A 27,921-nucleotide genomic window follows, 5' to 3' on the forward strand; every position below is an offset into this window, starting at 1 on the left:
TCCAGATACCTACTATGTCAAAACTGATGAAGTCTAATTGAACGAGTGCACTTCAAAAGAATCATAATAAATCTACACTTATTTTTAGATGCAGCTTAAGGTTGCATCTCCTGCTTGAACTGATGGTTGCCTTGTATTATGCTCTTCTGCTTTTTGTTGTTAGAGCGCTTTTCAGTGTTAGCCATTCAGTGTTGTGAAGGTGCAATGCAAGTAAGGTCTTCGTGCATGTATTTCTGGTATGTTCCTGTGCTATTTGTAGTGAATAGGACAAAGGAGAGCATCTCAGCTGTGAAAATACTGTGCATTCAGGACGAGATGCGTTAAAATCGCCGTGAGTCATACTCTTCCTTGGAGACAATAGTTCCAGGCAGTCCCATGGGTTGTGATGCAATGGCACTGCAAGTGTGCTTTTGCCATTTAAGTACTTTTATTGAAGAAAGTGTTATTAGCTCGAAAATCACTCAAACCCCCTCGCTTCTTTGATCCCATCAAGTTCTTGCTGCCTTACCAGGCCTCTTCAATTTCTTATTTTTAAAGCGATTAAAGTAGAACTCCTTTGCCGTGTCTATTTTGAACAGCCAGTTTGCACTAAAGCCTCATTTTCCTTTGAATTTATGCATCGGCTTCTCAAAAATAGATTTTTCTCTTGACAAGCGCCTGCAGCATCTTGATGCTGTGTCCTTTACAGGCTGCTTTGTGGCACTGCACTCTGCTTCCAAAGCCTGATTTTTAACAACATAAAACTAATGAGAATGCTTCTTGGAGGCTGGGCTGTTGTTGATTTGAATTGTAAAACCTTTCCTCCGCACTGCTCGGCCCCTCGAGAGCCCAAACGGCCCCTGGCTGAGGAAAAGGGCGCAGACGCCGCTGCTGTTGCCACGCTGCACGGACATGTTAACTGGTTCCCAATGGAACCCTGTACTTCGTGTCGCGACTGACGCGACAGCGCTATCCGCAGAGCCGCAGCACCGCGACGAGGACGAACACCAGCCCTGTCCAAGGTCAGGAGATGCAGTGCAGAGTCTGGGTGAGGGGAGAGGAGAAAAGGGCTGGGTGTTCAGTGGTGGCTGGAGAGCCCTTTCCTCAAGGAGCTCGGGTCTCTAAAACGAGGAGCACATAAATTGCTTGCACAGCGGAGTTGTCTGCCCGAGCAGGGAGACATTTAAAAGAAATCCTCCCACCCTGTGTTCCGTTCATAGATGTCATTTTCATATATAGGGCAAACACTACGGTCTCTTTCATGAAAGAATCAGGATTTCTTCTTCTCTTATTAACTTTTTTCCCATTTTAATTTAATATAAATTAATGACAGTCAATTGTTTCTCAGTTTGTTGCCTGAATACACCTTACCTGCTTACACTGATATAAATCTACACTGCTAGATCATAAATAGGTACCACCAGTGTAATCATTTGCCCTGATATTTAAGGAAAAGCCTAAGCGTTTATCACTGTACGTGTTTTCAGCAGGTCCATGTTAACTGTTCTGGGGTTTTAGTAGATATTTTACCGTAAAACAGATACGTGTTCCAGTCTAAAAGGTACGTGACTCTTGAGCAGTCTTTCATACATATTTAAGTAGGTTCTGGAGAGCAGTTGTCTGGAGATGGCGAATGAGCAGAACACATTAGGAGGGTGAAAAAAAGACAAAGCCAGAAATCCTGCTCAGCCTGAAATGGTTCTGTATCTTTCTGGAAAACAGATAATCCATTTCCTTTTGGCATTTTGTTTTCAGCAAAGTGCCAGAAGATTCTGATGGCTGTATTCAGTGAAAGGCCTTGGTCAGGGATTCGGATTTGTTCAAAACAGATAGCAAATCCCACTGTGTGATTTGTGTGCTTTTAAATGCAACGAGCAATGGGTTCCTCCATGGAATCTTCATTTGTCCTTACTTAGAAATTGTGCAGAGAAAAAGCAGGAACAAAAGGTTGAAAATGAGATGCTTTCTGCTGCGTTGTGTGCAGGAGCTGCAACTGTGGTAATGGAATTGTTAAGCTGTGGATAAACCAAGAGAACAGGTTACATTGTTCCCAAGAAGTAATTTATTTCCATTCCTATTGAAGAAACAAAATATATATATATGTTATATATATGTATATATATATCAATTGGCTGTTGAAATAGAAATTGCATTTTAAGGTCAGATTTAGATGTTATACTTCTACGAGATCCGTAGTGCATGAAGTGAACAAACATATTTGGGTTTATTTTTTAATAACAGAAAGTAATGACAGTAACAAAAATGTTGAATGACAAAAACTGGCTTTTAAGCGTTTTTAGGACTTCTTTCCCCTGTTTGTTAGAAAGGCAGGAGAAGCATTAAATCTCTTGTGACAGGGTGGTCCCTCATGGTCTGACATTGCTAATTCTCAACTATCACATTTATAATTAACCTTAGCAAATTGATGCGAATGGCTTAGTACCTTTGCTGCCTTATTTTTGTCTACTGAATGTGTTTATGGGATTGTATTTGTTCTATTCATAAATACATTGCCTTTTGGGTGCAATTCATTGCTTCCTCTGCATTGGAGGAAATAATACGAATTCCTCCCTTTTTTCTGCTGTGTGTTAGTCTAGTGTGGGAGTTTGGTTTTGCCATCTGCCCCTGGAGTGTAGGCAGCAGAAGAATGGGGTGGAGCAGGCTGCAGATGCCGCTGATGGAGGTTGCCAAGCGGAGTCCAGCATTGTGCTCCCGTAGCTGAGCATGGATCAAGCGGAGCGGCGCGCTGCCTGCTCACTCCTGCAACTGATACGTGTTAAGCTATGCAAATGCCACGCCAGACATGCAGTGGCTTCAGCAGGCACAAAGGCACATAACTGCAGTTGGCCCCGAGCTGCTGCAGGGATCACAGTGCTCTCATGGGGAAAATGTAAGATTAAGGGAGGCAAGAGAATGTTCAGATAGAAATGGAGTGGGTAGATGCACTGAGCAGCTACAGCGTCAGCCATCTCAAAAATACCTTACTGCATATTTTCCAGTGGTAGTTGAAAATAAACATCTTTATTGATACTTGTGTTCAAAACCTCCTTATTGAGCTTGTGTCGTTAAATTAAGCGACCGCACTTGATCATGCCACAGCAAGAAGCATTGTTTTCCAATTCCAGATGACTCTCTTTGCTTTGTTTTGTTGGATTTTTTAACTAACTGGAAAGGTTAGTACATACCAAATGAATTCACTTTTCAGTTGATATTTATAACCTTTTTTTTGCATGGGAAGGTCTGTTGTTCACAGAACAATAATGCCAAATTGTATGTGGCAAGGAATCAAAAGGGAAGTATGAAACGTGTGCTGTGACAGACTGTGGATGTCAGGGGAAAAAGAGAAAACAAATTAAGCCATGTCCTCATGCTAGTCATTAGTTGAACGTTATCTTGATTTCCCCCTCCCTTTTAGACTCTACATTCCTTCATCATGTTGTCATCGTTTCGTAAAGTCAAAGTCCAGGTATTTTTACATCATGCATGAAGTGTCATCGCCATACTTTGCCTGTCTGTATTGCAGTGACCTGTTTGTAACAAAGCCCCATTTGTTTGAATTTGTTCTATACAGCAGGTGCTTTATTTGCACCTCAGTGTTGAGTCTGATCTGCCTTTCCTTTAACCCTTTGAATTTCCTGATTCCTGTCTGTGGTGCATGACGTGTGAACATTTTATCTACTTCAGTCTGGTCGGGTTTTGATGTGGATTAATTTTAGCTTTAAAAAGTACTTGAGTGGTATCTTTTTACTTAAAGCCTCTACAAAGCAACCGTGAAAAGATTTACATTGGGGAACATTCCACATCTGCAGTTGGATTTCATTCCTGTTCCATCCACTTGCATGAATTTATAATCCTTTGTATTTTTGTGGTGTTACTGTTTATATTCTCTGTTGGTTTTTGTCCAGTTGGTGGTAAAATAAATAGGATGTAGGGACCAGCCTTCAGCTGGGCAACACAAGCAACTAGGTTTTATTTGGAAAGGATAGTAATGTAAATGTTTATACTGCAATTAATATTACAATGGAAAGATAACAAAAGGGGGTTGGAAAATGCTGGGGTTAATTATATAAGATCACATTACCTGTAAACTCTGCATTCCTGCAATGCAGTCAAGGGAGTTTCTCTGGAGTCTCAGCAGAGTGCGGTCCTTGCCAGCTCTGCATAGTTTTATCAAAGCTCTGTGGTGATATTAAATGCAAAGCAAAGCCAAAGAAACCCTTACAAAGGCACCAAATGCAGGTAGGAAATTCTGCTCCTGCTTGAATAATGCAGTTAAGATTTCAAGACTGAATGCCTAAAAATGAGCAGGTCTTTAATCGTCTTCCATATTCCAACAGTGCCTGGCTAAGGCTGCGCACAGCCCCTCTAATCAGCCTACATCACCGGCTTTGCAGCCTGCTTTACCTCAGACAGAATTCACCTTTCTTTTAAGTTTTAGTGCTTATTTCTTGTGTCCCTGTAGCACCTGCTTAAATTCTGGGGCTCATTTGAATTTTACCTGTGCTGCAGTCGGTGTGTGTGAGCCTGTGGCATTAAGCAGCGACTTCAGCACATCTTGGATTTTTGTACTGCAGCGCTTGCCCCATTTCTCTGGTTTGGAATTCACAGAGGTTGGAGGTGACCTTCCCATAACAATAACCAGGGGTATTCGGGCGCAGGGTTCTGCTGCACATAGTCCACCCTTAAAATGTCTTCATTTTATAGGTTTAAATTCATAACAAACCAAAGCACAGGGCATTAATTTTGTCTCCTTAGTGTTTTAAGTCTCTAGTATAGGGTGTATGATTCGACATCCTTTAGTTCCTTCTTTGTAACACCATATGCTCATGTAGTTTCCTTCACAGGACCCGGAGCTGCACATACTTTCCAGAAGGATTATGTTTTAGTTCCCTGCAGTTCTGGTACATAACATAGCGCTGAACTAGGAAGTCGTGATGCTTTTGTGTTCGAAGCAGACATAGTGTTTTGCCGCTTCCTGAGCATTTTGAGGAAGCTGAATGGGGGAAATGAAGGTTGGAAATAAATACACACTACTTCCCCCCCACCCCGTCCCTTCCTTTTGAAGGTTATTTTCACATCCAATATTAGAAACCTTTTTTTTTGCTTACAGAAGAAAGCTCAGCAATTCATTCCCATTCCCTAGGAGGGAGTAGCCAAGATCAGTCCTTTTGACTTATGGTGTATAATATTGATGAACACAAACTATTGCATCAAGCTGTTTGTGTGCATACGTGGGAAGCAGGGAGTGTTTGATAGGGAAGGTGCTTCTCTTGCAGACTACGACCAGGGTCACGTATGCTAAATGTACATAACATGCATCAGGACTTGGCTTAAGAGAAAGTCATTATTTTACTATATATACTGATACCTGACTGCCTTTCAGGGAGTTGAATTCTTTAAGCTTCTTCTGATTGGTTTTAAAAATACACTGAAGTCTTACATACAGCGTCAAATGTATTTGAGATTCAAGATTTTAAATCCCTGAAAACATGTTTTGGTGAGGGAAATGCTGACAGCTCTTGCGTGTGTCTGCCCTGGTGGCACCGCTGTAATTCCTGCTTAACCCACCTCGATACCGCTGGTCCTCAACTTGAATGGTGTTGCTGACATCATGGCTGTTGCACTGCGGTGGCTATAAATACCTGCACTTGTGTATTCCCATGCACTTTTCAGTGTAATTTGTATTGTCTGGAGACGGCTGATTATTTCAGATTGAAGGATAAGAGTAGTAAGCTTGTTCTTTTTTGTTTGTTTGGGGTTTTTTTTGTCTTAAATTTACTACTTTTTATTGCTTTTTTTCTTCTTTTTTTTTTCTGGAAAAAAATACCAGCACGATGGTGCAGTCATTTCTGATTATTTTTTCAGTTAGACCTGAGCTGACAGGTGCCTTTCTAAAGTTAGTCTTCCAGCACAGAAGTACGGTGTGAATGCCTTCGGGACAGTTCAGATGGGCTGGTTTGGGGCCGTGGTTGCGATGACGCCTGCCTTGGCTGCCTGGAAGGCTGGTGCTGTCCCTCCTGCCGGGAAGGTTCCCCGGTGCCTGACCTTATCAGCCAGCGCAGGCAGTGCTGGGAGGGGCTGGAGGCTGCAGCGATGGGAATGTTGTCTCTGCGCACAGGGCCGGTTATCTGGGGTCGGGGCTGGGCACTTGCGCACAGCCCAGTGTAAGCTGTTGTTTTTCACGTTAAAAGCAGAAAGTGCAGCTTCCCGTTGGCAGCTCTCGAGCTAGGGATAAAGAGCTGTACCCTAGCTGCCTTCAAATGGTGCAGTTGAACCAAGAAGGTTTGGAAACATCTTGGAGGGCTGCTTTGTATTCAAGAGGGAGCGTGCCGCAGTTGGAGCGTGAAACCATCGGAGGTAGACTGCATCGTTCTGCAGCATCGATGACTTTCGAGTTCAGAGCTCCCCAGTGAGTGCTGATCGCGCTCTGGCAGAGCACAGACTTGCTGACGTCAGCTGATCTGCTGCAGGAAAGAACAGTCTATTATTGCTAGACCAAAGCACTTCTTTTACAATTGACTAGCTCGACTTACTGGAGCTACAAAAGGAGCCTTTCTTTTAACGAATTCCAGCAAAAAGATGAGCCAGATTGCATGACTCGTGTGGTGAGAGGCAAACCAGCCACCAGGCTACATTACAGCAGGTCTCCTATTTGGTTTTTAAAGATGTAGAATTAATTTAAATTGTAATTTAAATAATGTAACTATTCATGTCATTTAATACTGTAAATAATGATTTAAAGAGACTTTAAATCACTTGGGCTGTGGATATCATTACTAATACTGAAATACAAGTGGACAGCAGAAGACTGGACAGTGTGCCAAAGACAAACTAGGATTTCGTTTTCTCCTGGTAATGTTCATAACCAGAATAAGCAGCGAGACAGGCCACCATCCTGCAGTACGTTTTGATTCACTGCCACTTCATTATTCCTGAACACAATTCAGTTTAAAAGAAGCCCTGTTGGAGTTCACACGCAGTTTGTCAGTGCAGGAAAGGAAGATTTTTAGCAATAACTTGCTCTCCTGGATGGAAAATGCTGTTTGAAGGAGCACTCGAAACCACAGCTTTCTCAGGGAAACAGAGGTGTTGTTGAGCTCAGGTTATGTCCGGAGGTTTGATCTTTTAATACTCGGATAACTCTAACCAGGTGGAGCCTCTGGTACCACTGCCAGGTGAAACTTGGGTTTCATTTATATCACACGGCCTACATAGACGGGGTTGTTTTTTTTCCCTTGCCCTCTGTTGACAACAGGCCTGGAAGGGAAAGCAAAGCTGCCTTTTCTTTCCTTCCTTCAACTGCCGCAATGCAGTTGGGGCTCAGAGTTCACGGGCGCAGCGATTGCTGCTGGAATGGCTGTCCTCTTGCAGGGTGGGACTCTTGGAAGAGAGCTCAGGAATGTGTGAATTCGCCCCCATATGTTCCTTTCTGTCAGCTGGTCCCGTTGCAAGCTCTTGGAAACCAAACAGAAAACGCGGCCATATAGATTGCTTTCCATCCTGTGGTGTTTCTCAAACGATTATGCAAGGTGCATGTTTAAGTAAAGCATGTGGCTAACTAATGATTAAATCACGTTTTAATATTTAACAATGTATTTTAAGAGATTGGCCATGTCTTTTAGTATGCAGTTGTAGTCTCTGTTTCTTCCCTATCCTCGATAACATTGATGAGAAGTACATTTAGCTCAATGCTTAAAGGATTTATAATAAAAACGTGAAGTGAGCTATTCATGTAAACGCTTGTACATCAAGCCATTAATTACAGAATAGTCCAAGCACAGAGTGTTTGTTGCAGCAGCTTCTTGATACGCAGAGTGAGCTGTCAAATAAATGGGTAAATACCCAAACTGATGAGAATTATGATCCTATTTTTTTACTTTATGTTACCATTCTGGTCTAATGCACAGGTCTCCTATTGAAAAATGGCTTTTACGAAGGTTAGGGACTGAAGATTAAAGGTTATCCCACTCTTAATAGAAAGGAAACAAAGCAGAGCAGTCAGTTCTTTGCTGTTTGTGGTAACAGTGACAGGGTTTAGTATATAAAGTGATGTATGAGGATTTTTGGTTGAAGCGGTCAGAGCAGGATCACTTCCTAATGAAATGCTCCTTGACTGACTTGTCTAAGGTCAGATCTGTGAGGCATCATGAGCCTCTGTATTGGCTTTTGAAAAGTTAATGTAGGGAGTGGCAGGATGGGTTTGTAATGTTTTAATTGAGAGAACAGAGAGGAGAACCATCACACACACATGGATGTGTGTATATGGATAATATAGATAGATACCTGTGGACCAGTTAGCTGCTGATTAAAAAAAGTTAGTGTTCTTCAGCTTACTTATATTGACTGTTTTAAATGTTTTGAGATTGTACACATTGTGCAAGAAACCTTTTATGTCTACACATCTACATATATATGTATATGCCCAGAAACACATTTGTATTAGACTTGCATGCTGCAGTTTGAGGCGACATGGCCTTTATATGACTGCAGCCATGTTTTTCCAGAAGATGTTAAATGTCTTTGTAAATATTCCTTTCGCATTATTTTCTGCTAGAAGCGTGCTTTTATTTAAGTGTGTGATACTTGTGTTGTATGCGCATACCTGCACACACAGAGTAAGACTGTGAGTAAACCACAAGCAAGTTTGAAAAGAGCAGGCTTTTCTTTCCTGGATCTCCTCCTGCCCTTCCTTTGTCATAGAATACACACAAAATGTATTTCTTTTGGCTTTCAGAAAATGGATCCAAGTGGTGTGAAAGTGCTGGAAACAGCAGAAGATATCCAAGAAAGGCGTCAACAAGTTTTGGACCGTTACCACAGGTTCAAGGAACTATCTTCTCTAAGGCGCCAAAAACTTGAAGATTCCTATCGATTCCAGTTTTTCCAGCGTGATGCAGATGAGCTTGAAAAATGGATCCAAGAGAAACTGCAGATAGCATCTGATGAAAATTACAAAGACCCAAGCAATTTACAGGCAAGTCCTGCTGCCATCTCATGTTTCCTGTCCTATAAACTTTAGGGCGTACCAGGTCAGCTGGGATAGAACAAACACAGAAATGTAACTTGATCTGAGAGCGGTGAAGAGAGATGAATGCAGATACCCACAGCCTCCCAAAGCGTTCTTCAAAAGCCTGGCCTCTTTGCTGATATAATTGGAGTATTTCTAGTAATGATCAGATGCTGAATCAGCATAGGAAAAGTTACTTTGTGTAGTGTAGAACCAGCTTTGTTTAACCCTAGAATTTGTTGGACACTTTGTGAGCAAACATGAATTAATTCTTATTGTTTCCACTAAAAAGATGTAAAAAATAAGCTAGTGGAGCTAGCTGGTGTCTGAACACTGCAGTTTACAAAGCAAACACAATGAAGTAACTAAAATTGGGATATTTGAATCCAGCTATGAAACACATAATACAGGAATGTTTCCTGCTGTTTTGCTGGTTGGTTGTTGGTAGTGAATATGTGTAAAATACACTAAAAATACTTGATGCTGGGAGATGTGGAGGAGGACCGTGCACCAAATCTGTCATGTACTTTCATGTTTTACTTGTAGGGGAAGCTGCAGAAGCACCAAGCCTTTGAAGCTGAGGTGCAGGCCAATTCAGGGGCCATCGTTAAACTGGATGAGACTGGAAATCAGATGATTAATGAAGGCCATTTTGCATCTGAAACCATAAGAGTGAGTTTTAAAACTTCTTTTTTTTTTTGCCTTTTACAGCCTTTTCCTTTAACACTTTGTGCAGATTGCACAGATAACTCTGCATTCTAAAACACTTCTAAAAATTACGCAAGTGATTGGTTAGAGAAATCACTAGAGAATTTGTATTTGTAAAGCTGACTTTTCTCTTTCATGAACACCCAGCTCATATCTCTTCTTGGATCCAGTTCTGAGATGAACTGTCTGCATATGGAGCCCAGGAACTTGGAATGCAAACTGTCAGTAATTCAAAGATGTGTTTAAAGTCACAAGGCAAATAATTAATTGTATTTGTGGTTCTTTCCAAAATGACACAAGACCAAGAAGCAGCAGATTCACAAGGCCTGGTGTCAGGGATGTTGACCACTCGATTTTTGCTGATGTAGAGCATTTTCATCTTCTGCAATAGTCATTCCAAGTAATATAAGTAACCATAGCAGTAAACTTCAGGCGTGTAATTTCTATGTGCTCTGGCTCAGATCAGGTCTCTGTGATCTTTACTTTTTGCTGAAGTTGTACTGCCCATACGCTTGAGTCTCTTTGAATTTGTGTTCCACGGCTTTTCCTGTGAGCTTCAAGTGCAGTGCTCTGTCTGCTCTGTTTATTTGGCAGCACACATCTCTCTGGACAGCTGCTTCCCCAGTAACAAGCGCTAAGCTTGCTTTAAGTCCCTTGCTGAGATAGACTGTTGTTTCTTAATTTCTCTCTAAATCTCCCAAACTCTGTAATACAGTGACAAATGTAGTTGTCACATCTTTGCTGCTGCGCTAGATAGGTTTACATTTGACAGTATTTGAGCGGTTATCAATGTTATAAAAAGTCTGAGCAAACTGTAAGGTTTAGGTAATGACTTGCTGGTTATCTTTTACTCCTTCTCCTATGTATTCTTGTTTTCCTCCGGTTATATTAGTGTTTTCTCTCTTACTCCCCCATGACCTTGGGCGATGTGGTCTAGTGTGGGGTGTCCCTGTCCATGGCAAGGGGGTTGGAACTGAATGATCTTAAGATCCTTTCCAGCCCAAACCATTCTGTGTGTGCAGGCACACATACATGTGCATACCCCACCAATAAACACTTACTGTGCGTACCAGCTGCTTCTTCTAGGACTCATTTTGTTAAAGCTGCTGTTTCTGGACGTCACCTCATTTCCATGTTAGTTGTGGCTGCATTTTAATTTAATGCAAAGAAGTTGTTTAAAGCATTTTCCTTTATAAGTTTTAGACGTGAGCTGTTACAGCTTTTTAAAAGGAGAACCCTTGTGATGTTTTTGTAGGGATTATCAAACTTACATGTTCATCATTTCATTATAACTAAGAAAAGATGGTAACCAATAAAACTTGGTATTACTTTTAATGCATTAATAAAGCCCTGCTAAGGTAATGCTTATTTTATGTGATCATAATGGGATCTCTACTCCAAATAGGGGAGAAAAAAAATGCTTTGCAATTGGATGATCTTAGTGTGTCGTAGCTGCAGCGAAAGTCATTTGTGTTGTGTTTGGAGTGGTAATTTGCCTTTTAATGGTTCAGTCTTTCACGCCGTACCGGACTGCGCAGCGCCCAATAGTAACAGCAACTCAAGTTGGGTCCCACATCCGAGTAGGTGAAACATCTTGCAATGCTGTGTAACCTCTTTCTGCAGTATCTCCTTTCTTCCTTGGTTGATGATTTGCCCTATCCTCTTGTGCAGTGCTAGGAAACCGAGCAGTGTGAGCTCTTTACCCTCTGGAAACCTACCTAACTGAGCGGATTAAACGGGTATCCGCCCATGCTCGATGTTCAAAAGCTTCTCCAGCATGACTTTCAAGTTTCAATTCTCGATGAGCAAAGCGTTATAGACGATGGGTGGAGCAGATACTTTCCTGTTTTGCAAGTTGTGTGTCTGCGTGGGAGTGTGGTTTTTCTTTTTAATTGTCTATAAAACTTACGGTTGCTCCCAACAGTTTTGAAAGGCAGAGGTGTAGCCAGAGAGAGACTCAATATTAAAGCTGGTAATTGCTCCTAGTATTCCAGTGTTATGTTACTTAACCATGTTGGCTAAATATATTAAGTGATTAGTGCTAAGAGAAAAGGTTAAAATACTGTAAAGTGGCACAAGTTTGGCTGGAAACAAAATGTGTCACCTTAAATAAAAATCAATATGAAAATGAGCACAGCATTCATTTATTGGGAGTTGAATTCCCTCTAGAAGACTGAACATTTGAAGGGGACAGCAGCATATTTTTGATCTGACTTCATGTCAACATAGTATTTAAATCAAATTTGATTTCAAAATGTTTAACTCATAGTTATGTGAATGTAACTATTTGATAGCTTTGTTAATTATGAACAAATGTGTAACTATTCAGTAATTTCTAATTTAGTGTTGTTTAGATCACTTTACATCATTTGAAAACTAATGACTGGAGATGAAACTTATTACTTTTGTCCACCCTGTGTCTAAACTGAAGATTAGCGTGTACTGTTCCAGGGGAAAAAATCATCATCTGTTAAGGTCAGGAAGGAAACAAATCTGATCTTCTCTGATACAGGATTTTAATAACAACATTCTGTTGTTCTAGACTCGGCTGCAGGAGCTGCATCGACTATGGGAACTGCTGTTGGAAAAGATGAGAGAGAAGGGAGTCAAACTGTTGCAAGCACAGAAGCTGGTGCAGTACTTACGTGAATGTGAAGATGTCTTGGACTGGATCAATGACAAGGTATATTATTACCTGCCTTTGGTGTGTGAAATGTGATGTGTTTGTGTGGAATTTGTCTATCACTGTATAGTTGCTGGAGTTTGGGTAGTCAAAGAAAGCTTTTAAAGGCACCTGTACATTTTATTTAGCTTATTCATATTGCATAAGCAATAGGCATGCCAGCTGCTATGTGTTCTGTTGCAGCCAGAAAACAAGGTACCTGGACTAAGAGGAAGCTTGCATGAAGGAAAGCATAGTTAAACATGAATTCTTTGCTTTGAGGAGACCTTCATATTTCTCACTGTAATCAAATTCACGTTTCCTGTAAGGGAAATACACAACATCTAAAAGCAAATGTGTTTTCTAAATGTTCTAAATGACCAGTTCTAGAAAGTAGCCAGCCCAAACCAGCAAGCAGTGTGCATGTAATTACTTAATGGTTGCAATATCTTTAGATATTCATTGTAAGGACATGAGCTGCAGGAGAACTGTTGGCTCTTGATTCTTTGAACTCTGAGGAAACAGACCACAAACCACACTATCAAGAAAAAAAAAGCCACAAATGATCATAGAGGTTTTCTTAATGATGGTTTGTTATTTTGTGTCACTGTGGGTTCAAACTGTAAACACTGCTTAACTGTTACTGAATATGATGGTGCACTTTTCATCTGGAGTTGGAAGCAAATGCTAATAAACAGTCTAAAAATGTAACCAAGTTCTAGTCACTGTGTACTCCACAATAACATGGGCAGTTATTTTGTACTTTAAAAAGTATGGTTTTTTCTGTGTATATTTTCTTTCACTAATTTAGGTTATTGTAGTACAGATCATCATGCACAGAACAGAAAACTTAGGATAGAAGAACTGATTATATTCAGTAACTTGAAAAATTAGTAAGAACAAGCAAGAGGAAAAACTAATACCCTTAGTGATCTTGCATGTTTGCTGCAGTAATGGACAGATGCTGGGAGGAGGAGTGGGATTTAGCAGAGGAAACTTTGTAGTTTTAAAACCACCTTTAAATGCACTGATTTTAACTCTTTGACCTACTCAAAATTAGAACAGTTTCCTTCCTCATTTCAGTCGTGATTTCCCATAGGATGTACTGACATTTGCTTTTTTCCCCTCAATGTTCTAGGAAGCAATAGTGACCTCAGAAGAACTCGGGCAGGATTTAGAGCACGTTGAAGTTTTGCAGAAGAAGTTTGAGGAGTTCCAGACAGACCTGGCAGCTCATGAGGAAAGAGTAAATGAAGTGAACCAGTTTGCTGGCAAACTTATCCAGGTAAACATTAATGTATGTTGAAAATCCCTTTTGGCAAGTCTGGTGGTCTGGTGTAACACAATAAGCTTTGTCTGCAACTTCCTCTGTATTCCCTCTGGTTTGGTAGCTGATCTTTTAAGCATTACTCTACATGTGTCAAGATACTTGGCCATCTTAGTGGTGGTCATTTGATTCATTCATTCTTCTGCCTAACAGTTTTAGTTGCTCCAGCTGAGAATGCTCCTGAAAATGTGGAGAACAGTGATTAGTCAAAGAAATTGTATTTGGGGTTAAATGTGTTTCCCTTGGATAACCAGGATTAACATATCTTCTCTTCTGGTGTGTTACCTGGACTTGACCAAGGATGGAGACAGGGCAGGAAGTACTGCTTTCCAGGAAAAAAAAAGATAGTGTTTACAGTCCTCTTCCCATTGATTAATTAGTACATAGGGAACTACTACAGGAGCATTGAATGTTTACACAGTGGGGCTTGAGGGAAGCTATTGAATTGAGTGATCATCTGGCAAGAATAGTATTGATAAATTGATCTCTTGAAAGCAGCGGTGTCTCGGTTTTGTCAGTGGATAAAACCACAGAGCATGGGAAAAGAGCATTTTTCCTTTGCTTGCTAGGAGCAGCACCCTGAAGAGGAACTGATAAAGTCCAAGGAGGATGAAGTAAATGCAAGCTGGCAGCGTCTGAAGGGACTTGCCCTTCAGAGGCAAGGAAAACTCTTTGGGGCAGCTGAAGTTCAGCGCTTTAACAGGTATGGTCTTGGCTGGATCTGCTGAAGTGATGTAACATTTGTGTGGATGTTTAATGAGGCATTCAGCTCTATCCAGTAGTATGAGAAGAGCTACTGTTGTCTGTTACGGTTTTGCTTTATTCTTCCTCATGACTTGTTGAAAGAGGGCATTGTTGCTCTAGAATTGCCTTAGAATAGTCATTCTGATTTAGCTGTTCAACACTTGGCAGTTTTGCTTTCCTTTCCTCTGAGGGCTTTCCCCCCCAGTTCTGTCCTAGATGAGCCTTAAAAGGTTTTTATTGTCAGCTGGATGTCAGTGCAATTGTTCTCAGAGGTCTTTGGACAGTGTCTTGCTGTGCTCATCCCCATCTACAGCATTTTGAGATTTGCTGTTACTAAGTTGGAGAAAGGTCCGGAGTGGGAAATGTACCTACTAAGTGGTGGTGCTCAGTAGTGCTATAATTCCTTGCTTGCATCTGGTGACACCATCTGAAGAGGGGCTGCCAATACACTTCAAGGGGGTTTGAGGTTTTTAAAGTCCATTTTTTTCAAGGGCTGACTGTGGTGTCTCTCCCAGTACTCCTGGCATATGTACAGGAAAACATCCTGCTTTCTTCCCTTTTCGGTACAAGATAGACTGTTTTCAATTTGTGCTTTGTTCTGAAGGGATGTGGATGAAACAATCAGCTGGATTAAGGAGAAAGGGCAGTTGATGGCCTCAGATGATTTTGGCAGAGACCTTGCCAGTGTGCAGGCGTTGTTGCGTAAGCATGAAGGCCTGGAGAGAGATCTTGCAGCTCTTGAAGATAAGGTACCCATGCGAGATGCATTCTTACCTACAATTTGTAAGAAGTAAGCTGCTTGTAAAAGGCTAGAAGCTTACTCCCTGTTTGTGACCTGGTTTAGGTTAAAGCCCTTTGTGCAGAAGCTGACCGTTTGCAGCAGTCTCACCCAATAAATGCCTCTCAAATTCAAGTGAAACGGGAGGAGCTGATCGCCAACTGGGAACAGATCCGAACTCTGGCAGCAGAGAGGCATGCTCGCCTTAATGACTCCTACAGGTAGGAATGCCGTCATGCTGAAGTGACCTTTCTTCCTCAGTTGGATTTGACAGAATGCTCTTGGGAAGAGAAAAAAAGGGATGCCATTTCCAACATTTTGGGATGGTTCTGGTGTTTTCAGAAGCAGTTTTGTTCACCAAATTATATTTTACAATAACTTCTTGTAGTAAAACAAATAGATGATAAATACGTACAGCTTTAGGTCATTCTCTGGGTGTAGATTACTTATGTGAAGAGACACCTAGATGTTTTAGGATATTTGATTTTCTATTTTCCCCCATCTGAGTTGGTATCTGCCATTTGAAGTAATGTGGCTTTGTTTTAATACACGTATTGCAAATCTGTTCATGATGAAGTTGTTACGATTCTCAGTGAAGATTATTGTTTGATGTATTGTCCTCAACAAAACGAAATACCTGTTTCTGTGGCAGTTGCTTTGTTGCTGTGGGGTTTGTCTCCATCCAGTCTTGTTTCTACACAAGCCTGGCTGTCTATGTAACACAGTCCTTTAGATCACTATTGAGAAGCCACACTAAAAAGAAACTTAACCTAATCTTGTGGTTAGTTTCCACCCTTCTTGGTTTTGTTTTTCTGCTGTTTGCTCCTTTTCATGATGCAAGATTTATGGTGGTGGAGACTCACACAATAATAATTTTTTCCTTTGCCTTCCTTGTCATCTCTTCACATCAATTAACAGCAAATGTGAAAGGGAAACAAACGGATCACTTTTGCTGATAAGCATGTGCCAAATAACTTACAGGCATGCTGAAAGGAATTTGAGAATTCATTTGCTTGTTGTTTTAAGGCTGAGGCATGTGCAGCTGAAGCTTTCTGTCAGTCTGCACCCCACACTGTTACGATTGTGACAAGCAGTCCGTGGGCTACCTTTAAACGCTCTGCTGGAGAACTGCCTTTTGATTTCTGTTGTCTTCAACATACAGGCTTGTAGTCACGAATATTCCTTTTACTTTGATAAGTTATATGTAAAACATGTCTTTGAGAAATTGATTTTGAATGTACCTTTTTTCTGTCTACAAAAGGTTTCTTTTTTTGATGGAGAGCCTATTTAGTTACTTAATATTCCGACTGTGAATTGGTATTGTTTTGTTCTATCTGAGGAACAGCTTTTATGTTTGCAACACCTTCTGTGGGGTAAGGATGGAGAAACAATGCAAACTTAATTATTCCCAACCATTTTTCATTGTGCTTTCCTAAGGCTGCAGCGCTTTCTTGCGGACTTCCGAGACCTCACCAGCTGGGTGACTGAGATGAAGGCTCTCATAAATGCTGATGAACTTGCCAATGACGTTGCTGGAGCAGAAGCCCTTCTAGACAGACATCAGGAACACAAGGTACAATGGCTATACAGCCAAATCCAGTCAGCAGCCTTCAATAGCTGATCTGTATGTCTGTCACAGTCTCTGAGTCAGAACTGCTGATGTTCTATCACCAGAATCCTTTGATCAGGCAACTAATGCAGTACGAGATGGCTGTCCTGATTTAATGTTTTTACTTTGTTTCTCTATAGTAGGTATACATTAATAAATATTTAAGAATGCTTATGATAATATTTCATTAAAAATCAGATGTGATAGCAGTAATTCAGGCTAATGACTGGTTTAGTTCTCCATCATGAGGAGTTGTAATAAGTAAGCGGAAAGAGAGTGCAGCTTAAAATCAACCTTTAGTTTCATTTCAACACATGAATTTATACTTACCTGCACTGTAAGGTAGTACATTTCATTCTAGTTTTCCTGTTAAGGGTAATGTATTTAAAGATAGCTTAAGGTTTATCATTCAGGTGTTATTTTCAGTAGCAGTTTTCATATTCTGACACTATCCCGAGATAAATTTTGGTAACAGCTCATTCATGTCCTCTTTCATAGGGAGAAATTGATGCTCATGAAGACAGCTTCAAATCTGCTGATGAGTCTGGCCAGGCTTTGCTTGCTGCTGGGCATTATGCTTCCGATGAAGTTAAAGAAAAGGTAAGTGGAGAGCAAGAGCTCCTGGAAGAATTTAAGAGCTTTTCTTACAAATAGCTCTGCAGTCAAAAATGTGATTGTCCATTAAATATCTCTCTGTAGAGGCAGTTTGGAAAAGGAGAGGTTTCTGGCTGAAGTCAGAAACTTGTGGCCACCGTTGAAGCTTGATAAATTAACAAAAGGCTTGCCCTATGTGAAGTTGATGCTCTCAGTAATAGGAGGATTCTTTACACAGGAGATCATTTTCAGTCTGGTGTTAAACCGCTTTTTTAGAGTCACAACTTGGCTTTACATTGGGATAGAAGTGAACCAAACTGTTAGATAAAACTGTTCTGTATTCCTCTTCCCAATTCATTAGCTGACCATCCTCTCGGATGAAAGATCTGCCTTGCTAGAACTATGGGAGCTTCGCAGGCAACAGTACGAGCAGTGCATGGACTTGCAGCTTTTCTACAGAGATACTGAACAAGTTGACAACTGGATGAGCAAACAAGAAGTGAGTGCACATCTTTGAACTCTCCACATACAGTTGATTTTCATTTCAAGGCTGCATCTGTAGACTTAAAACAATTGGTTTATGGGTGGAGTGACTGCCACTAAACATGCACTAGGGAGCAGGGTGCTGGGCAGAGTTATTTATCTGACTGCCCCAGCTGCTACAATGACTGTTTCCATCTAAGGTTTTAACTGTTGTGACAAGTTGGCTTGAGATTGCTTTTGTGTATGTTAACTCTTGTAAAGTGATGGTTGAATAACAAGCTAAAAAGAATTATTCGGAACCTGTTAGAGGCATACAGGGAACACTATCCCAATACATCATCCTTCTCAACATCACTGAAGCTGCTTGAGCTGACTTAGAGCAGCTAAGCATGGAAACATAAAAATATGTTTGTTTCCTGACTTCAGGCATTTCTTCTAAATGAAGACCTTGGTGATTCTCTGGATAGTGTGGAAGCTCTTCTAAAGAAGCATGAAGACTTTGAGAAATCCCTAAGTGCCCAAGAGGAGAAAATCACAGTAAGACATTTACATTAGGTGATCACTAAATGGGCAAGAAATAAAACAAGTGAATTTGTTGCCTAGGGAGGAGACATTGCTGGAGAATGACAGAGGAGGATGGGGTTTGCTCTGTAGGATGATCCACTGTTATGTGGGATGTATTATCTCTAAATTATGTGTAGTGTCTCTAAAATGGAAAATAATGGAAAAGACAGGATAGGACTTGATTGCTGCCTCAGAGAGCTGGGTAACCCAGTACTTTCATATCATGCCAGCACCCATGTGGATGAAGGTTTGTCAAAATCTGCATTCTTCCACATGTAAGATGATGGTACACTTAAAGAAGGGTATAACAATGCTATCTGAATGGGGTTTTGTTAGTTTTACAGTGATAAACCTTTGAGAACTAATCTAACTAAACTTGCACTAACAATGTGTATTACCCCAAGTAAATGGAAACCTGTTTTCTCTTTAGGCCTTAGATGAGTTTGCTACTAAATTGATTCAGAATAACCATTATGCCATGGATGATGTTGCTACACGCAGAGATGCTGTAAGTATCTAAAACACATTTGTACTCTAGACTTCAAATCATAGTTTTCTGTATTATTTTAAATATTATGACTGCAGTACATGACAGCAAATAGAGCAGAGCTCTCATGAAAGTACAATGCAGTGGTGGTTCTTACAAGCTTGAGGGATTTAAAAACCTTTAAACGTTTACTTCTGTTTCAGCTGCTGAGCCGCCGAAATGCCCTTCATGAAAGAGCCATGTACCGCCGTGCCCAGCTGGCAGATTCCTTCCACCTGCAGCAGTTCTTCCGAGACTCTGATGAATTGAAGAGTTGGGTTAATGAAAAAATGAAAACTGCAACAGATGAGGCATATAAGGTAGACACAAAGACAAATGTTAGAGTCATTTTAAGGCAATACCAGGCTTAATATAATCAGCCTAATGACACGAAGCAATGTCAGCCAAAATGTTGCTGATAGTAGGCAGTATTAATGGCAACAGAAGGAGCTGTGATTTCTCCCTGACCCCAAGGGGGATTTTCCCATCATGCTGTAATCATGCTTATTGAACAGCTTAAGCGTTCTGATTTAGGCATATTTTTGGCACCAAATCCTCTGGCAGTATCTTGGCATGTAAATGAGTGTACTCTAATTTTAAAGTTCTTCAGATAGATACTAATTTTGGACTGAAGGGTTCTTTTCTTTCTTCATCTGTAGGACCCATCAAACTTACAAGGTAAAGTTCAGAAACATCAGGCTTTTGAAGCAGAGCTTTCTGCTAATCAGAGTCGTATTGATGCACTGGAGAAAGCTGGCCAGAAGTTGATAGATGTCAATCACTACGCATCTGATGAAGTGGCAGCTCGCATGAATGAAGTTATCAGCTTGTGGAAAAAGCTTCTGGAGGCCACTGAACTCAAAGGTATGACCTGCTCAGAAGAATATGGCTAATTCTTTTGCTAGAGAGTTTAGCTGGGAGAAGACAGGAAGGGAGTTAAATGAAGTGGAAACTATAAGTCATTTTTTTCTCTTGCCACTCTGTCTTGGTCAGGCATAAAACTGCGTGAAGCCAATCAACAGCAGCAGTTTAATCGCAATGTGGAAGACATTGAGCTGTGGCTGTATGAAGTAGAGGGGCACTTGGCTTCTGATGATTATGGAAAAGACCTTACTAATGTGCAGAATCTTCAGAAGAAACATGCCCTGCTAGAGGCAGATGTTGCTGCCCATCAGGTAAGGGAAATCATTTTTCTTCTTGTCATTTCAGATTTCCTCACTCAGAAGTACTCACCGCAGAGACCTTAGCAGGTCTGGATTGTCATGAATTTTGTAGTTTTGGGCTTTACAGCTTATTTATCAGAAATAATTTTGAACTGAAATGTAAATGTATGTCTCTAAGAGCAATATCTTTGTGCCTTTGACAAAAATAAGCTTTTGAAAAAGGACAGTGATTCCATACTGTGAGCTGCTGACAGCACAGCGTTGTTTTGTGCTGGGAATATCAACTTAAAATGATGCGCTGTGCATTGCGTAGGAAATAATTCTCCCTTAGACTCTCCATTTGCAAACAGCTTATTTGTGTTCAGTTTGTTTTCATTATAGCTCTAAGAAACGGGAGGGAAGGGAGAACAGATCAGTTTTGAAATATAGCACTTTATAGCAAATGATTCCCTCGTTTGCTGATGATCTTTTAGGGGGATAAAATCCACAGCACAACTATCAACAAAATCTGGCTTTCCACAACTGGAACTGCCAGTTAATTGCTAACAGTTGAGAAATGGTTTGTGTAGAGTAGCACATCTGTAAGGTTAATGTAACTTCAAGGATCTTTATTTTATGAAATTGACAGACTGAAACCAATTGCATTTACATAACATTGAATATTAGCCGGGGTCTAATTATCACCAAACTGGTTGCACTGGCAGCATGCAGCTGAAGTTCTCTTCTTCTGTCACAAGATAACTTACTTAGACCTGAAAATATTTACAGTCGTTGCAGCCATCTTAGAGAAATCCTGACATAATGCTATTGCTGGGTTAATTTTAGGATCGTATAGATGGCATTACCATCCAGGCACGCCAGTTCCAGGATGCTGGGCACTTTGATGCTGACAATATCAAGAAGAAGCAAGAAGCTTTAGTAGCTCGTTACGAAGCTCTGAAGGATCCTATGGTAGCTCGAAAGCAGAAACTTGCAGACTCTCTTCGCCTGCAACAGCTCTTCCGTGACATTGAGGATGAAGAGACCTGGATTAGGGAAAAAGAACCCATTGCAGCTTCAACAAACCGAGGTTGGTCCATCCTGGTACCTCCAGGATTTCAGTGACAAAATTGCTCTGTTATAATTTGTCTCTTTACGGAAGATTCCCTAGAAATTTCTGAAACGTTTCTTGTAATTGCCATTGCCTGGAGTTCCAGATTTGCCATCACCCATGGCTCTTTAACTGTTACATTACTTCTGAAATTTGAATGGGTAGGAGTTTTCAGTGCTCTGTCTTCATTGTGATAGCACTTACTCTGCAGGTTGTCTAATGCTGGTTGCAGCTGCCTTCACATTTTTGGTTAATGACCCAGAATGAGCTGATGAACTGTTTTCTTTCTTTCAGGCAAAGACTTAATCGGTGTCCAGAATCTGCTAAAGAAGCACCAGGCTTTGCAGGCAGAAATTGCAGGCCATGAGCCCCGCATTAAAGCCGTCACACAGAAGGGAAATGCTATGGTTGAAGAGGGTATGTCTCAGTGGTTTTAACTCCTCCTCTTTCAGAAATCCAGAAGTCTTAATACTGGACTTTGGTCCTGTATGGTTAAAGATCAGTGCCTGTTTTTATCCAGATACCTGCTGGCAGGATGAACTTCTGGTCATTCTTCAACCTAAAACTAGGTTCCTTGATGGGAACCTGTCATGATTTTCACAGATGTGCATCTGCTCTTGACAGGCACATATGATCCCTGTATTCAGTACCTTTGTGCCTATGATATTTAGTCTCCATTTTTAAGTCTATTAAAGGCTTATATCAGCAGGCACATATGATGCCTGTATTCAGCACCTTTGTGCCTATGATATTTAGTCTCCATTTTTAAGTCTATTAAAGGCTTATATCAGAGATACATAGTCATGACGTGAGAGAGAATCCTTCACAAAGACAATACGAGTTATTCCTGCTTTTAAATAAGTAGGGATCTTTATTTCTAACTGGGTTTTCTTGACACCAGATTACTCAAATTCCCTGATTCCAGGATTCAGAATGCTGGTCTGAAGTAAGATTTTGTCTGCTGCCAAAACTGCCCCTGGAAAAAGGTGGCTTTTTGTGTTGTATCACTGAAAAGAAATATTATGATGTGGCTTCTTTGGTTTAGAATGGTTCAAATGTTCCTAGTACAGCTTGATTGACAGGTACAGTGTTTTCCAGTCTTAAGGCAAAAGGACAAGCTGAGTTGTGCTTTCATTATTCTAGGCAGAATAGGCTATGTAGGTTTAAATGGGTTTAATTTCTGTGACTTGCAAGAAGTACAGATAATCTTCAGTTCCCTCTCCTTCTGTTACATAGGACATTTTGCAGCTGAGGATGTGAAAATCAAACTGAATGAGCTAAACCAAAAGTGGGACTCACTGAAAGCTAAAGCATCTCAACGTCGACAAGACCTAGAGGATTCCCTGCAAGCTCAGCAGTACTTTGCTGATGCTAATGAGGCAGAATCGTGGATGAGGGAAAAGGAGCCCATTGTAGGCAGTACAGACTATGGAAAAGATGAAGACTCTGCTGAGGTATTTGAGATTGTTTGAATCTGTTTTGCATAAACACAGCAAGGATTTGTCCAGTGGTAAAAAAATGAGCTCTGCTGATTTTGAGATTCATACAAAAAATGGCAGAAGACTCTTGCATCAAGCTGAATTTTGGCTCCGAATCAAAAGATGACAGTTTTCCCTGTGTCTTCATTAGTGTACATGAAATTTTCCTGTTCAGTATATTAAATCAGTTGTGAGGAAACATTACATTTACTTTGCATCAGCTCTTTTACAGGGTTTTTTTGCTTGGTTTTGATAAAGTATAATGAGACTAATGTCAGCAAATTCTTTATGTGACGTTGCATTTCAGTATGAGTCTGGTTTTTAGTAGTTCATTGCTCTGGAAGTAATTTTTTGTCTAGAGTTATTTTCCTAGTGTCATTCGGCAGTCAAACCCGACATCCCAGACACTGCTGACTGACAGTTCATCAAATTGAAGTGCAGTTTAAAGGCATACTTTCAAACTTAACACCATTTCCAGCGTGATACGTGGTATTCCCGGTCAGAACAAAAAGAATGTTTCTGAGATAAGGTAGAGCAAAAGCACCAGAAGCATTTGGAGCACTATCTAGCCTGTGAATAAATAGACGTGGTTATTCTCATGAGAGTCACAAGACTGGCAGCTCTGAAAAACACACATTCCCTGTGTATGGAGCCAAAGTATGTATTTTAAGCAGCGAGGTATTTGTAAAATGGTGTACATGTTGTTTTTGTCTTTTGCTTTCAGGCTCTTCTGAAGAAACATGAAGCTTTGATGTCTGATCTTTCTGCTTACGGCAGTAGTATACAGGCTTTAAGGGAACAGGCCCAGTCATGCAGGGTAAGGAAAGATGCTAATCATGTTGCTGAAATTCTTGGGTCAGCAAAAGGTAAAGACAAAGCCTAATAACAGTGGTTGTTTTTGAGAACCTGTTGCAGACTGTACTTGATTTTCTCAAAAGAATTAGTGGTCTGTTTTTATAATTACAGCAGACAGCTGTGTTGCCTAAGAAGAAGACAGTGTAATATGGTTTTCAAGGTTTGAGCCCAGACAGCACCTCAGCTAAGTCTATCTGCATTTGTTTCAACAGGAGTAATTTTAAGGCATTACAGTAGCTTTAACTAAGGCTGTTAGGACAACTACATTGATTGTCATAAACATGGAATAACTCATTTTTCTTGTGTTCCTTCTTTGTTAGCAACAAGTTGCTCCCACAGATGATGAAACTGGAAAAGAGCTTGTTCTGGCACTCTATGATTACCAAGAGAAGAGTCCCCGGGAGGTGACTATGAAAAAGGGAGATATCCTCACCTTACTCAACAGCACCAACAAGGTACACTCTTGCCTTCTGGTTTTTGCTGAGCTGCTTGGCTCACTTGGGGTTGTGTGCTCTGCAGAGCTTGTTTTGGGGGTCTTTTGGGTTTGTCTTATTAAAAAGAGCATTCAAAGAAGTTAAAGAATTTGCATATTTAGTCCCTGTTCCCTTTCAGCGCTTTAGCATACCTCTTCAGCTCATTCTCATGACTCCTCTATAGCTTCCAAGTCAGATAAACAGCATCTGTTCTAGGGCATGTGTCTGTCAGAAAACTTATTTTCCTATTGTTGTGGAATTTTTGACCCAACACAAGGGGAGACACGGAAGGTAACAAATAGGTGTCTTCAAGAAACTGTTTGAAACGATCTCCATCGAAAGAGCAAACTGTTGGGAGCATCGCTGGTTTAGTGGTCATTTGGGGTTTTTTTCTTTCCAGGACTGGTGGAAGGTGGAAGTTAATGACCGTCAGGGATTTGTACCAGCTGCCTATGTGAAGAAACTGGATCCTGCCCAGTCTGCATCCCGAGAGAACCTCCTGGAGGAGCAGGGCAGCATAGCATTGCGACAGGAGCAAATTGACAACCAGTAAGATTTAACTGATGATACATGACACCCATTCAGCATTTGCTGGCTTGGCCGTTGCCTCACATATGCCGGAAGCTGAGGTTGCTGCCTGTTACACTAGGGAGTAATTAATTGGAGCAAAACAATTGGCTTCTTTACCAGGGCGCCGTATTCAGTCATTCCTATTCTAAATTTTCTTACTGCTTTTCACATTTTTTAACTGTAAAACTCATGACACTAGAGCTCAACTTGCTGTCTGACCTCAGTATTTTGTGTTCTTTTTGTTGTTGTACTTAACAACTTAAAACTTGTTTGTGAGTTATATCTGTCCTAAGCAGCTCTTGTATTTGTAATTGTCACTTCTTAATGTTTGATCTGTTTTGAAAAGCTTTCTTAAATTTGGTTTCATGAAGTACAGTGCCCTCCCTATACAGGGCTGCCTCTGGAGGTGACCTCCTCAGGAGCTGTGACTTCTTTGGTGCTAGCTCATTACTTGTGTTCCTGAAATGTTGTGCCATTATGGGCTAAAAAGTGTCCCCTCCTTTTTGAGGAACATGCCATTGCAAATAGAGAAGGCTCCTAAAGCACGTGGTAGTTAGAGATTAGTGCAAGCAAGGGCTGTGGGTGATAGCTGTGAGCTACTGGCTCATCTTATCAAGCCATTTGGAAGCCAAAGCTGAAAGTTTTACGCATACTCCCATCTGTTTGCACAGCTCTGCTGTCATTCTGCATGAGAGTATCTTCCCACTCACTTGTTTTGAGTCACCAGTTATTACAATGACATACAATAATAACTACCTTTAGCTCTAGAATTAAAAAGCGAAAAGCTTGTACCAGTGAGAAGAAAGGATGCTGGAAAACTGACACATTACTCAGGATTTTAATAATGTGTAGTTTTCCCTATGGATTTTCATGCTGCTTTTAAGAACTACAACAGGGGTTCTGTATTTTAGAGCCAAGGAGAGGGGGCCACTCTTTTAGTCTACAACCCCATGGCACAATGATCAGGAAACGAGGAGACCTTATAGAGAGAGTTGCACTGTACTGCTGAAGTTTCCTTATGTGAATTGTACTCCTGGTCTTATTTGCTTTGTTTGCTTCTGAATGACACCTAATTTTCTCCATTTAAATGTGAACTCTTAACCATCTCCTACCACAGACAACCCATGGATGGAGCTGCTGCTTTCATTATTTTTGTTAATCTGACTAATTTTTTGCATGCATTTGCTGTGCTCCCTCTGTCTGTGCAGGACTCTTATAACTAAGGAAGTCGGCAGTGTATCTCTGCGTATGAAACAGGTCGAAGAACTGTGAGTAGGATTAGTCCTTTCTAAACCATGCTGTCTCCATACTGTCACTGTTCATTCTCCTTTGTTTGTTTATTTCTTTGGGAAAGCTGCTCCAAAGAGACATAAAGGAAGCAATTTGTGATGTGAATTGGTTTCAGTGTAGACGAGTGTCATGGTACGTGTTCTTTATAGCCAGCTACCCAGCCAGCTGCTTATCTTGTTGGTCACCTCTGTGCTGCTGAATGGGTTGATGTTGTTTTCCATTATGCTGATTTTGCTTACCTTATGAGGCTTTAGTGATACCTAGACTGTTCTCTTTAAAAAAAAGCATCTCTTTTCTGAGGTGCAGACAGAAATACTAGTTTGTTATATATATATAATATATATACATGAAGTGTTTCATCACATGAGTGTCTCAGAGCTTGGAAAGGGTGGAGTTATCCTAGTTTATTGTATAAAATAACATGCAGAGTAATCCAAAAGCATTAGTTTATTTACATAGGATGACTGGGTTTTATTATGAAAGTAATTTAATTTTCAAACTTGTGCTCATGTCTCCTGAAAAAACACCAAGATTGTGTTGTGAGTCTTGGAAATTGCTGGGAGAGCCAAAGCAGTGGTGTTCGTCAGCTGTGCCTGGCAGCCTTTTCATAGGGAATGTATTTCTTGAGGATCAGAAGGGAAAGTATTATGTTAACCTCTGAAGTGTTGCAAAGCAGCTTTGAGGTAAGGTCTGCTTCTAAAGGAATTTTGCCCTGGATCCTCTGTGAGCTTCACAAGTATTTAATATCTAAAATTGTATGCTGAGGCAAACATCTGCAGTTAGGGCAGGCTTCAAAACAGGGTTTTCCCCAAGTCAGGGTAGGATGTTTCTATTCAAACCTAATACAAAAGATTCTTAGTTCCATTCTATTCAGTCTTAAACCAGGGTAGGCAGGAGACTGCAAAGTTGCTGCTTCCATGAAAGACTTAGAGTTGGTTATCAGCTTGGTGTGTAGACATTACAGCCCAGGGTATCGAGGATTTTCTTCAACAGACTTTGTCCTCTCTGAGTTACTTGCTAGGAAAATGCTGCATCATTGAACTCTTCAAGCTGGGAGGTGTAATTGCTCGGTGTTTGCCTCTGTGCTCCAAGGTGGGAAATGAAAACATTACAGGGCTGCCCTTTCCCCACTTGAGGCCCTGCAGGTATCTCAGCAGTGTCTTCCATTATTTGATTTAATAACACCAAAATTAATATCTTCATGCCTTAATAATGAGAATCAGTTGCTGCGTTGATCACTGTAGTAGACCAATGTGCGGTCTGATGGAGGATATAAAAAGCCATCCAGATGCAGCCAGAATATCTCATCTTCCAGAAGACTTAAAATAGGGTAGGAGTAAGAATGGATGTGGCTTTTCTGAATGCAGGTTCTTTAAAAACAAGCATTATTCATTGCTGAAGAAATCTGTAATTCAGTACCAATGACTAAAGCTTCTGTTGGCTTTTATTCAGCAATAGCTGGGGAAAGGTCTTGTAGGATGGATCCTCTGTATTTAGCTGGTTGCCAGGACTCAAAGAGGAGTCACTGGTTTTCTTGTGGTTTTAAAACATTGACTGCTCCTTTGAGGTTTATTTGCCTCTTCAAGCCAATTTAAGCATTTTAGAGGTTTTACTTTGCATTTATTCTAATGTAAATGAGAAGTAATTTCACTGATGATGTTGGGAATTCCACAGGTATAAAAACAGTATATGTGAAATGAGTTTCATGGATTTCCAGTTTAATGTAGTTGTGTTATCAAAAAAAAAATACCTTTTAAAAAATATCCAGCAGATTTTTGCAATGAATAATGGCTAGGTGAAACATTTATGTCCAAAAGCTGGGAGGTAGTGGATTTTAATGATTCAGTAGCAAACTTGATGTACTATAGGGAAACACCTCTTGTAAAGCAAGACCTATGGAGTCATTCCTGCACTGCAGTGCTGCTGTAGCTTGAGAGCCTGTCCTGACCTCAGCTGTGATTAGGGTTTGTTTTTACCCAGTGAAGTGTTGCATGTGGAAGATCTCATTTTGGTGTGCACAT

General features: G+C 40.7%; 1 protein-coding gene across 9 annotated transcripts in view; it reads left to right on the top strand.

The window, feature by feature from the left end:
• Window positions 1-3,181: 3,181 nt before the first annotated feature.
• SPTAN1 (spectrin alpha, non-erythrocytic 1) overlaps window positions 3,182-27,921 on the top strand; it is a 48,355-nt gene continuing 23,615 nt past the window's right edge. For 2 of the 9 annotated variants that reach the window (XM_057405964.1, XM_057405966.1), the window contains exons 1-23: window positions 3,182-3,445; window positions 8,714-8,953; window positions 9,533-9,658; window positions 12,237-12,377; window positions 13,495-13,641; window positions 14,253-14,386; window positions 15,032-15,176; window positions 15,272-15,426; window positions 16,643-16,778; window positions 17,313-17,414; window positions 17,770-17,907; window positions 18,318-18,428; window positions 18,886-18,963; window positions 19,146-19,301; window positions 19,641-19,845; window positions 19,975-20,156; window positions 20,970-21,213; window positions 21,529-21,651; window positions 22,471-22,688; window positions 23,437-23,529; window positions 23,888-24,022; window positions 24,441-24,589; window positions 25,819-25,878. In XM_057405964.1, the coding sequence (XP_057261947.1) occupies window positions 3,413-3,445; window positions 8,714-8,953; window positions 9,533-9,658; window positions 12,237-12,377; window positions 13,495-13,641; window positions 14,253-14,386; window positions 15,032-15,176; window positions 15,272-15,426; window positions 16,643-16,778; window positions 17,313-17,414; window positions 17,770-17,907; window positions 18,318-18,428; window positions 18,886-18,963; window positions 19,146-19,301; window positions 19,641-19,845; window positions 19,975-20,156; window positions 20,970-21,213; window positions 21,529-21,651; window positions 22,471-22,688; window positions 23,437-23,529; window positions 23,888-24,022; window positions 24,441-24,589; window positions 25,819-25,878 (3,251 nt within the window). In that variant the 5' untranslated portion in view covers window positions 3,182-3,412. Of the gene's footprint in view, window positions 3,446-6,367; window positions 6,623-8,713; window positions 8,954-9,532; window positions 9,659-12,236; window positions 12,378-13,494; window positions 13,642-14,252; window positions 14,387-15,031; window positions 15,177-15,271; window positions 15,427-16,642; window positions 16,779-17,312; window positions 17,415-17,769; window positions 17,908-18,317; window positions 18,429-18,885; window positions 18,964-19,145; window positions 19,302-19,640; window positions 19,846-19,974; window positions 20,157-20,969; window positions 21,214-21,528; window positions 21,652-22,470; window positions 22,689-23,436; window positions 23,530-23,887; window positions 24,023-24,440; window positions 24,590-25,818; window positions 25,879-27,921 lie in introns of those variants that run through there. The other 7 variants (XM_057405969.1, XM_057405970.1, XM_057405972.1 and 4 more) reach the window with 5 other exon arrangements.

The sequence above is a fragment of the Pezoporus wallicus genome, unplaced genomic scaffold, assembly GCF_028554395.1.
Source record: "Pezoporus wallicus isolate ANWC-B61680 ecotype Strahan unplaced genomic scaffold, APGP_CSIRO_Pwel_v1 contig_4684, whole genome shotgun sequence".
Lineage (NCBI taxonomy): Eukaryota > Metazoa > Chordata > Aves > Psittaciformes > Psittacidae > Pezoporus > Pezoporus wallicus.